Source organism: Podarcis raffonei, chromosome 8, assembly GCF_027172205.1.
Source record: "Podarcis raffonei isolate rPodRaf1 chromosome 8, rPodRaf1.pri, whole genome shotgun sequence".
NCBI lineage: Eukaryota > Metazoa > Chordata > Lepidosauria > Squamata > Lacertidae > Podarcis > Podarcis raffonei.
The window spans coordinates 33,541,760-33,553,386 of record NC_070609.1 but is presented as its reverse complement, the minus strand read 5'-3'; the positions used below and the strand labels follow the sequence as shown (position 1 = coordinate 33,553,386).

The 11,627-nt window shown below is 46.3% G+C and overlaps 1 protein-coding gene across 2 annotated transcripts; it reads left to right on the top strand.

Annotated features, from left to right (window-relative positions):
• Positions 1 to 6,203: 6,203 nt before the first annotated feature.
• NDUFS5 (NADH:ubiquinone oxidoreductase subunit S5) lies at positions 6,204 to 11,105 on the top strand. Of its 2 annotated transcripts, none has more exons than XM_053399063.1 (3): positions 6,204 to 6,294; positions 9,089 to 9,306; positions 10,822 to 11,105. In XM_053399063.1, the coding sequence occupies exons 2-3, from the start codon at positions 9,091 to 9,093 to the stop codon at positions 10,924 to 10,926; spliced, it is 321 nt and encodes a 106-aa protein (XP_053255038.1). In that variant the 5' UTR covers positions 6,204 to 6,294; positions 9,089 to 9,090; the 3' UTR covers positions 10,927 to 11,105. The 2 variants fall into 2 exon arrangements, with proteins under 2 accessions (XP_053255038.1, XP_053255039.1); XM_053399064.1 differs by having other exon boundaries at positions 6,211 to 6,298.
• Positions 11,106 to 11,627: the final 522 nt, after the last annotated feature.

The following is an 11,627-nucleotide window of genomic DNA, read 5'->3' as shown; positions in this document are numbered from 1 at the left end:
TCTGGGCGTCTCTTGTGTTCTATGCATGAGTGTGCAGAAGTGAGTCGGCAAATGATCATAGAATCAGAGTTGGAAGGGACCCAAGGGTCATCTAGTCCAACCCCCTGCAATGCAGGAATCTCAGCTAAAGCATCCATGACAGATGGCCATCCAACCTCTGCTTAAAAACCTTCCAAGGAAGGAGAGTCCACCACCTCTCATGGGAGTCTGTTCCACTGCTTAACAGCTCTTACTGTCAGAAAGTGTTTCCGAATGTTTAGTCGGTATCTCCTTTCTTGTAACTTGAAGCCATTGATTCAAGTCCTACCCTCCAGAGCAGGAGAAAACAAGCAGCTCCCTCTTCATTTGACAGCCCTTAAGATATTTGAAGATGGCTATCATTAGCTTTTGCTGCTGCATCACACTGTTGTTGAGAGCCAGTGTGGTGTAGTGGTTAAGAGTGGTGGACTCGTAATCTGGTGAACCGGGTTCGCGTCTCCGCTCCTCCACATGCAGCTGCTGGGTGACCTTGGGCCAGTCACACTTCTTTGAAGTCTCTCAGCCCCACTCACCTCACAGAGTGTTTGTTGTGGGGGAGGAAGGGAAAGGAGAATGTTAGCCGCTTTGAGACTCCTTAGGGTAGTGGTAAAGCAGGATATCAAATCCAAACTCTTCTTCTTCTTCTGACTCATGCTTAGCTTGTGGTCCACCAAGACCCTTCGATCCTTTTCAATGTACTGCTAGTAAGCCAGGCGCTCCCCCCCATCCTATATTTGTGAATCTGGTTCTTCCTGCCTAAGTGCAGAACCGTACATTTGTCCCTATTGAAATTCATTTTGTTAGCTTGTGCCATGTTCCCCAATTTTGTTAAGGTCATTTTGAATTCTGATTCTGTCTTCTGCGGCATTAGCTACCCCTCCCAGTTTGGTGTCATCTGCAAGATCTAGTTTAAAGCTCTCCTGATCAGATTCTCAAGACTCTTGGCAAGCACATTCTTGCCAACTGCTGTGAGGTGCAGCCCATCTCTCACCAGAAGTCCTACCTCAAGGAAGCGGAGACCATGATCCAAGAAGCCAAATCCTTCCTGACGACACCACCTGTGCAGCCAGTGGTTGACCTCAAGCATTTTCCTCTCTTCTTGGGCCACGACCTTCAACAGGAAGGAATGATGAAAAGACTACCTGTGCCCCAAGTCTCTTCAGCTCCCTGCCCAGTGTCTCATAGTCCCTTCCTATGTGTGGCAGTATTATTTGTACCCACATGAATCAGAAAAAAGGGGTAGTGGTCAGCGGGCTTTATAAGACTTGGCAGCTTCTCCGTCACATTGTGAATCTTTGCTCTCAAAAGACAGAACACCCCCCATGACATCCTGTTTCCTCCACACATTACTGTCTCTGTTCCCCTAAGTAGGGAGTCAGCTATCACCACCACACGTCTCCTCCTCCTCCTCCTCCTCTGGGTAGTAGCAGGAATCATTCTATGGGCTGTGCCTTCCAAAGGCTGCTTGGAGTGTTCTGAGGTCTGATTCTGTTGTTCCCAAGTCTTCCCCTCTTGTTTACTGGAGCTTATTTTGATATTGTTGGGATAAGTTACAAAGACCGTGAACTTATTGTTCCTACTCCTTCCTCCCAGCTTGTCAACGTAGCAAATACGTTATCAGCACACTCATCCACAGTCAGTAGCCTTGGATCTGAATGGGTTAGATCAAGAATGGAAAAAGACTCCTCCAAATCCACCTCTTCCTGTCTTTTTCTCCGGGGGCGAGGAAGAATAATCGTTCTGTGCTCTGTATCTTTCACAGCCACCTTCGTGTCTTCTGAGGCTGCCCTAGCTCCTCTGGCCCAGAATCAGTGTCCAAGGCAAGAGCATGGTAGCGATTCTGCAACTCTAATGACAAAGTGTGGTTTGTGACTGCCCTATTTCTGTGCATCACATTCCTCCAGGGGTTAGACTCTTGCAATGGGCAATCTGTCTCCACTCTGGGGGCACCCCATCTATCTTGGTGCTCAATCTCAGTCAACTCAGCTTTATCAAGTAACTCTGCATGTTGTCCTGTTGCTTGAGGTGTGGCTAGGTGGGCGTCAGGGGTTAGTATTTAATGCTTCCGATGCTGCAGATGAGATTGGTGTAAATCACATGCCTGTCTGGGAAGAGTGTGGGAACAGAAGACGGTCCTGTTTGCGAGCTCTGGTTGCAAGCTCCCAGGATCTGCACTGAGCTAAGTTTGACTGCTGCTGGTTGCTAAGTCCTCCCTCAGCCTGGCTTCCTCTCAGCTGTAGCTCCTCCCCATCAGCCACACATACCCTCTGGCTTGCAATGAAAGAAAAGTAATCAAGCCTCTAGCAGAGCACTCAGCCACTCCCTGAGGCCTGCTATCAATCTATCAAACTTCTAAACAGCTCAGAAAAGCAAGCAAGCAGCCTTACTCCAAAAGACACAAGCTCACTCTCTTCAGTCTCCTCCAGCAATCCTTGTCCCTGTTTGTGAGGTCTGGTGGCAAGCTCCCAGGACCAGTGAGTGCAGCTGGGGCACAGATTCAAAGGAGGGTTCACCTGCAGAATGGGCATTTCTCTGGTTTACAATAATAAACTCAGTGGTAGCGCTCCAAACCAGACCAACTTCCCCTGTGTGGTTCTGCCTATCCACAAAATGGATTTTCCAAGATCACTCTTAAGCGTTCCTGAAAAATGGCCGCTATAATAATAATAATTTATTATTTATACCCTGCTCACCTGGCTGGGTTTCCCCAGCCACGCTGGGCAGCTTCCAACAAAATATTAAAATACAATAGTCTATTAAACATTAAAAGCTTCCCTAAACATGACAATGGTCCTATGCATACCTAGCTATGAGTAAGCACCACTGAATGCAGTGCAATTTACTTCTGCTGCAAGGTTCCATGGAGCTTGCAATTAGGCAAGTGTGCATGGGGGGGGGGGTAGATTTTCAGGAGTTTTAAAGGGGGAGGAACTGGGAGCATGGCAGAATGCCTAGCAGGGATGATATGAGCTAGTTTAAGGCCCTGATTTTTTAAAGTTCAAAAGCTTTGATGCACTTACAGCGAATAACACAATTCTTACTCAGTTTATATATTTCTTATGCAATCAATTCACATGCATTAAAATACACCTGAACTTAACAACAGGGGCATGAGTCCAAAATTTGTGCCTGCTTCCTGTTAAGCCCACCCCAACCTTGTGCCCTTCACCTGTGTTGGATGACAGCTCTCATCAGCCCCCCAAAATACGGCCATGATTCCATCAGCCCCAGAATCATATGGCTGTGCAGGCTGGTAGTTGTGGTCAAAAACATCTGAAAAGTACAGTGGTACCTCAGGTTAAGTACTTAATTCGTTCCGGAGGTCTGTTCTTAACCTGAAACTGTTCTTAACCTGAAGCACCACTTTAGCAAATGGGGCATCTTGCTGCCACTGTGCAGCGGCTGCACAATTTCTGTTCTCATTCTGAAGCAAAGTTCTTAACCCAAGGTACTATTTCTGGGTTAGCGGAGTCTGTAACCTGAAGCGTATGTAACCCGAGGTACCACTGTACCAGGTTGTGAGGGTGGGGTGCTTAAAGGCTTCCCTTAAACCTTGTGCTGTTCTGCCTCTTACCAACAGAGGGCACTGAGGGGAAAGCCGGTGGAATGATAAAATATGAATACAGTAAAGGACCAACAAAGGTCCATATAGTTAAAGTTATAGTTCTCCCAATAGTGATGTATGGAAGTGAGAGCTGGACCATAAAGAAGGCTGATCGCCGAAGAATTGATGCTTTTGAATTATGGTGCTGGAGGAGACTCTTGAGAGTCCCATGGACTGCAAGAAGATCAAACCTATCCATTCTTAAGGAAATCAGCCCTGAGTGCTCACTGGAAGGACAGATCCTGAAGCTGAGGCTCCAATACTTTGGCCACCTCATGAGAAGAGAAGACCCCCTGGAAAAGACCCTGATGTTGGGAAAGATGGAGGGCACAAGGAGAAGGGGACGACAGAGGATGAGATGGTTGGATACTGTTCTTGAAGCTACCAGCATGAGTTTGACCAAACTGCGGAAGGCAGTGGAAGACAGGAGTGCCTCGTGTGCTCTGGTTCATGGGGTCACGAAGAGTCGGACACGACTAAACGACTAAACAACAACAAAGGAAGTAATGGTAGAGCAGAGGCAGAGGAAGGTGCTGCTAGCACCTGCTGGTGGCCTTGTGGCTGTCCTGCCATCTCTTGTCTATGATGTTGGCTGTTCTTTCCCATTAATTTGTGAAATCTCTGTTTTCTCTCTAGATATAGAAAAATTAGAGTGATACGTAGGCTAAACCTTTATTTGGTTTTGATTTTAAGCACTTGCTTCCTAGCAGCTAAGCTCAGTTGAAGACACTGGGACTTACTTCTAAGTAAACATAGACCACAAGGTTTTTTACATGCAGTTAAGCCCTGGATTTGGGCTGGTAGAGGGTGGTGCCCAGATGTCACCTTTAGAGTAACTGCTTAGGCCTTGCCAAAATAAAGTGACCACAGAGTTGCATATATATTGCATGTATTGATTCAAAGAGAGATGCACATCTTGAAATAATTACTATTATTTAAGTAGTAATACATCTCAGCTTAGTGGGAAAGACCAGGTGGCCTGCTCTGTGCCTGCTCAGCCTGCTGTTCAGGTGTCATTGAAAGGCTCCTACTCTTCCTCCTTAGGTTTCTTCAAACTGAATTTGGACCAGATATTTTTTTGAAAGCATTTGTACCCTGCTCCTCAGCCAAAATGGTTCCCAGAGTGGCTTACACACAATCAGTGAAGGCTGTGTTCAGACTCCCATTGCCTGTGGTTTATTATTGCATTTATATCCCACCTTTTCCTCAAAGGGGCATACATGATTCCCCTCCCCCACTTCACTTAATCCCCACAACAACTCTGTGAGGTAGGTTAGGCTGAGAAGCAGTGACTGATTTGAACCCTGATCTCCCAGGTCCTAGTCAAACAATCTAACCCCTACATCACACTGGCTCACTGTCCAGTGCTGAGTTTTTAAATCCATGTTCACACGAAGGCTATCCAATGCGTATGTATCCTTTACTTTATTGTAAAAGACTAGTGTTTGATGATTATGTTTCTCAAACCTTAAGCCATTCCTCATTCATCTCTAGTCAAGGTCTGAACACCTTTGCACAGGATAAAGACATTCCTGCCCAATCCAACATGGACTGACTGGTGTGTACACAAACAGAAACAAATCTGATATGAATGGAGCCGTGCTGATGTGAACAGCAAGGAGGAAAGAGCTGCAAAACACATCTGGGCAAGGGGGACTTCACTGGCCAAAGGGAAATGCGATGGGAAGGGAAATGGGGGGGGGGGGGAGAGCATACTTTGGGTACCAATTCTTACAAAGTTATCTGGTAGCGGAAATGGAAACAGTCCAGAGCTAGGAAGAATCTGGTGCATAGCTGTCAACTTTTCCCTTTTCTTGCAAGGAATCCTATTCGGAATAAGGGAATTTCCCTTAAAAAAAGGGAAAACGTTGACAGCTATGATCTGGTGGAGCTGGTCTTATAAGAGAGCTGTGGCAATGTGAGAGTGGAGGTTTGTCCTCTGAGAAGTAGGGCATCTGCCTACCTCAATTACAAGCATAAGGATTGGGCTGGCTGGATATCCAAACTGGCCTCAGCCCCACCTTTGACCTGCAGCGTTAACATCGGACTACAATGCAGATTACGTTGTCTTCAGCCACACCTGCCCACCCTCATAGATCACAGTTGTAACTGGGTGCGAGTTGGCAGTACTAGTGTTTAAATTCTTTAAAAACCAACTTACTGAACAAAATTAAACTAGAAACCTGAATAATAATAATAATTCATTACGTTTATATCCCACCTTTTTTCCTTTCTAAGGAGATTCCCTTCCTCATTTAATCCGTACAACGACCCTGCCAGGTAGGTAATGCAGGGGAGCTGTATGGGGATTTGAATCCTGGTCACTCATGTCTTAATCCGAAACGCTCACCACTACACCTTACCGTCCAACACGCCTGCTGCCTGTTCACGTTCTTTCTCAGCCCGTCCCTGGAGGCCGCTCTCGCTTCCCTCCCACCGGCAGAGGGCGAGGAGATTCGTTCTTAAAAAATGGTTTATCCAATGTAAGCCCGGAAGTTAACTCCCGAGACGGCGAGTCACTCTTCATTTTTCTGTTCTCTGTGTCTCGCGTACACGTAATCTGAGCGGAATCCTCCGCAAGCTTCGCAAGGAGCTTTACGTCCAGCCGCGACTGTCGTGAAAGCGAGGGGCACGCCTGACGGCAGCACTGTCGCAAACGCTCGCAAGGACAGGTAGGTAAGGAAGGCCGGGGGGGGGTGTTACTCAGGTGGAAGGGGCAGGTGGGGGGGTTGTGTGGGAAGGGTATCTATTTCAATCCCCCACCCCGTCTGCCTGCGGCAGGGAGGGACAAGCTGTGTAGCAAAGTTCCCTGCAAGATAAAAATTCAGAGCCATTACTTGAAGCAGGTTCTGGGGTCTGTTACCTATTAATGCCTTTGGCGGAAGGGTGGGCGGTAATCTGAGGGAGGGTCGCCCCCAGAAGAGTTTGCTGCTCCTTGAGGCTCCCCTCAGTCCCTGGTACATGATAGCGCCCAGGCTGGTCGAGGTAGCTTAGAAAGCCCCTTCCTCTCTTCCTCCTCCTGGCAACAAATATGCCCTAAGAATAGTTTAGAGCAGTGGTTCCCAAATCTTTTGGGGGACCATCCCCTCACCGTACCTGATAAAAGGCATTGTTCAGAACAGCAGTTTGTACGGCCGACTAAGGAAGATAGCGCAATAAAATTCAAAACAGTAAAAATTAATTGCATACTTATTCAAAATTCAATTAAAGATATTTCGTTTAATTCATTCAACAAAATTGATGAACTTGATTCAGTGAAACCAACTTTTCAAAGTCAGATAGTCATTTACACCTCCAGCACCCCCTGCCGCCCACTTTCCTCCTCTCCCTAGGTAACCCACCTTGGCAACCACTGGGTTGGTTAGATGCACTAACCATGTGCTGCCTGTTTCAACAGAGGCTAAACCATCTCCTTTGAGTCTGCCCAATGGTAGGGCTGGCCCTGCTCCCAGATTTGCTAAACTTCTGGAAACTTTGAAGCCGGGTGTGTGGATGTGAAGCAGGATGTAGTCTGGGAATACAGTGGTACCTCGGGTTAAGTACTTAATTCGTTCCGGAGGTCTGTACTTAACCTGAAACTGTTCTTAACCTGAAGCGCCACTTTAGCTAATGGGGCCTCCTGCTGCCGCCGCGCCGCTGGAGCACGATTTCTGTTCTCATCCTGAAGCAAAGTTCTTAACCTGAAGCACTATTTCTGGGTTAGCGGAGTCTGTAAACTGAAGCATATGTAACCTGAAGCATACGTAACCCGAGGTACCACTGTATTTTGAAGCCTGGTGGGGGAATTTTGGAGGGAAATGAATTGTTTTGAAACATCTTCTCATTGGATTTAAGCTTGCTTTAAATATGTAAATGTTTCAGGTGTATTTGGCAAGCTCACAGATTTTACAGTTTGGTATATAACGGTTTAAGACTCATTTACTTAAGGGATTACCTTACCAACGTGCCACTTCGATCTGCAAAACTTTAACTTCTACAAGTGCCATACAGTGTTGGATCCAAGTTTATGAGTAGTTCCTTTAGAGTGGCAACACTCTAGCTTTAGCTGTGGAACTCCCCTCCTATTGACATGAGGCAGCAACATTCACTATATTGTTTTAGATGCCTCCTGAAAACTTTGTTTCAGTGGGCCCTTTCAGGAACATGACTTGGAAACATGTGTTTTAAAATTTGAATATGTTTTGATTTTATTTTTAATCATATTTTCTAGTGTTTGTCATCTTGGGCTCCTTTGAGAGGAGAGTGGGAAATAAATGAAATAGTGTATCAGTTTACAGGGAGTTTAGAAATATGATTGTGGTGATTTTCTCCAGATGGTAATTGCAGTGTATTCAGCATTAGAGAGGGAGCAGTATGGTGCTATAACCATTAAGTCCTTAAATGTATCTTGGATTTCTACCAGTTATGGAATTATTATTTTGAAACCATCAGCATTATTGGGGGGGGGGAATTATCTAGACATGGAAACCTCTCCTTATTGTCAGCATTAACCAGACACAAAAAACCTACAATGAGTGTTCACATCACAAGCAATTTTTCTTCTTCAAACTGTTTCCAAATCTCTTGAGAAATAAAAAAAATATGCACACACATGTATGTTTGTGGGACACACTTTTGCCCATTCCTAGCTGTGTTAAAATCTTTGATTTCTCCATTGATTTCTATGGTCAGCTCTCGCTTCTGTCCCTAGGGACATTTAAAAATAGTTTCTCAATGTGAACTCGGGGAATGACCTAACCAAACAGTGGAGTAGTTCTGTCTATGTGTCTCTTCCTTTGTACTTCTTCTCTAGCCACTCAGTTCCATTCCCAGCCACCCAGTTTTCATTTCTCCAGCCTCTTAGTCAGTGTTCCTTGCCATTGAGTAACCTAGGGACTGTGAAGGTTTTTCCCCATTAAAGATTGGTTGTATCATTGAAAACCTCATAATTACCCTGAGTCTGCTGGTGTCACCCCTGTTTTGGTGCGAGTGGGGGGGGGACTGTAGTGCAGAGCTAGCACACAGCCCTGGGTGGGCTTTCACCCCCATAAAGGTGTGGGCAGGTGCTGTGTGGCTGTAGCCCTACTTCCTGCTCCTCATTACTTGGTGCAATGGTACAGTAAGTGATGCCAGCTGACCTCACCTCTGGTAGCTCCTAGACGTTGCCAAGTGTGTTATCCATATCCTCCACTTGAGGATGTGTTAGGCGGTGTTTTTTTAAAAAAGGAGAAAACAGAGCATATTAAACTGGAATATTTTATTTATCTTCAAAGATGAAGGCAGTCAATCATCAGATTAATTTGTTCCTGCTTGAACATGCTCACCTTAAAGCCTTTCTTCCCAGAACTTCCTGCTTCTCTCTCCCCTGGTCTAATGTTCCCCCTAAGGAGGATTTCTTCCTGAGTCGCCTGGCTACTCTTCAGCTACACACCTAGCTATGCACATTTAGGATCATTTCTTTATTGGTGTTTTTTCTCCCCCTCTCAGCCATGCCACTTCTCGATCTCCAGAACCAGCTGGGCATTGATGTTGACAGGTGGTTGCTCATCGGGAGTTCCAAGCAGCCCCACAAGCAGGCCAGTTTGTGCTTTGCCTTTCAGAAGGAGTGGCTGGAGTGTTCTGATGGCATTGGATCTGTAAGGGCAAAGAAGGAGTGCCAGCAGGAGATGGAGGATCTTGCTGAATGTCTAAGCAAGAAAAAAATGGTGAGTGGGAGACCTGAAGCAGGGACTCAGGGTCAGCAAGTGTGCATCTGTGTGCAAGGAAGTATTTGTCTGCTTGCTTTTCTTATTGCTGGAGTATCTGCAGAAGTTGACTGCCTCTTCCCATGTGCTGCTTGAAAGAGATGGTATGGACAGTTTGGGGGAGAATAGAAATGTAGTAAGTTTGCTTTCCCTGGGCAGAAGTTATTAGTAGGCAGCTCGTTTCAAAGGCAGAATTCTCTTATATTCCCATCCATCCTTGAAGCCATGCAGAGCTACCATTTGTCTTCCCAACATGAGGGGCAAAGGAAAGAGAAGCAGCTGTGCTTCCCCTTCTCAAGGCAGTGAGAACATTAGAGAGGTAGAATAATTCACAACTGTAGTTAGTGTGGGTGTAATAAACTGATTTGTAATTGAGGTCCAAAGCAAGTGGTTGACTTGGGGTAAAGGAATAGCCCTTACTCTATATGCTGCTAACTGCAAGCAGGCTCTGCGTTTTGTGCGCTAGTGTCGGGGATCCATTGGTTGACCCCCCAAGGGCAGGGCTGATGCTGCCTTGCAGTGTAGTCAGACCAAATGGCCTGGTAAATTCTGACTCATGCATTCTGCTAGTATATGGGACACCTTTTGAGGTGCTATCAGGGTGGGGGAAGCAGGTGGAATTCCAAAGTGTAAACTCCGTTGGGTTTGTGGATGTAAGCTGGGAGAAAGTTAAAATATTTTGCAAGCTGCAGCTTGTTGCCATCTTTCAATGTAATTGGCCCACCCCTTTGAATGTTTTCATCATGCAACGGAAGCGAGGTATTGCTGCTTCAGAGCCTCTCTCCTCACCTCCCCCAGCCCCATCTGTTGTTAACAAAACTGCCCATCCCTATCTGGGCTTCCCACATCTCCATAGCTGAGAGTGCAGTGTGAACATCTTGGTCAGCTGTGCAGGCACCTCAGGAGTCTGGCAGACCAAGATCATTTTGTGGCAAGTAGAGAATAGCAGGCCATCTGGAGGGCAGCCATGTGTGGGAGCCCATCAAAGCCTTTCGCTAGTAAGGTACCTCCTGGCTCTCACTCTGCGCCTTGATGCTGAAAGATTCTGACACTTTGATCTAAAGAACAGAACTGCAAGACTGAGAGTAGCAGAGTTGTCAGTCTATTTGAACTCAAGATCGGCTTATAACCCACTCTAAAAAAAACCTTGTGTATGTCCGTTTCCCCCCTTCTCTCCCCACCCTGATCTGATCTCTTTACACTTGTAAAGAGTTGGGCAGGTGCAACTTCTCACAAAGGAATGGCAAAGCAGTCTCCTCTTTTGCACAATTTTTAAAGGGAAAGGGGTTCCATGTTTTCCCTTGCATCTGGTCACCCTCCAGTGAGTTGGAGCACATTAAAGGGAGTGCTAAATCTGAGACCTTCAGCAATGGGAACATGCCCCTTTACAAATCCCTACGTGCTCTGACCTGCTGGAGAGGGCAAGATTTAACTCAGAAGGTGACATCCCAACTCTCTCTTCTGTTCCTTTGGCAGGTGAAGCGAATGATGGCGATTCAGGCACAGAGGGAGAAGCTGATAAAGGAGGGAAAATACACCCCTCCTGACAACCATTCTGGCAAATTTGATCCCACACCTTGAACTTCTGCTGCTTACCCTGGAGGAAGCAGAGCAGGAGCCACTTCCCAGTCTCTCCCCCCCTTTTTTTTAAAGAGTTATATCACTAATGTATCAACAACTTCTGGTCAGGGTGGAGACAATTGACTTTAGTCATTTTCCTTTAGCTGCCCACGGCTCCTCTCTTGTGAAGAGAGGAAGTGGCAGACTGTTCCTGAAGTTCTACTGAAGTGGCAGACTGTTCCTGGCTTGAATAAAACCACCTCTTTGGATCTTGAACGTTAAGCTTGAGGTTCTTTTCTTTCCCCCCATCTTTGTTATTACAGTGGTACCTCGGGTTACAGACGCTTCAGGTTACAGACTCCGCTAACCCAGAAATAGTACCTCGGGTTAAGAACTTTGCTTCAGGATGAGAACAGAAATCATGCGGCGGCAGCGGGAGGTCCCATTAGCTAAAGTGGTGCTTCAGGTTAAGAACAGTTTCAGGTTAAGAACGGACCTCCGGAACAAATTAAGTTCTTAACCAGAGGTACCACTGTACAGAGCTGCAAGTAGCCATTTGCTTGGAATCTGTGAAAGTGTGGAATGCACAACATGGAAGGCGACCACCTCAGTCAGAGAACACGGCTGGAGAATCTGTTGTTCCTGATGTTGCTGGGATCCCAACTCTCAGCAGCTCACACAGCCTAGTGGTCAGGGTTGATGGGAGTTGTAGTCTAGCACCA

Bases quoted from the DNA above. Each gene is read 5' to 3' on its own strand.
- NDUFS5 (XM_053399063.1), top strand. From the start codon at position 9,091: ATGCCACTTCTCGATCTCCAGAACCAGCTGGGCATTGATGTTGACAGG. The intron at 9,307-10,821 runs GTGAGTGGGAGA...TTCCTTTGGCAG, and splicing joins GTCTAAGCAAGAAAAAAATG to GTGAAGCGAATGATGGCGAT.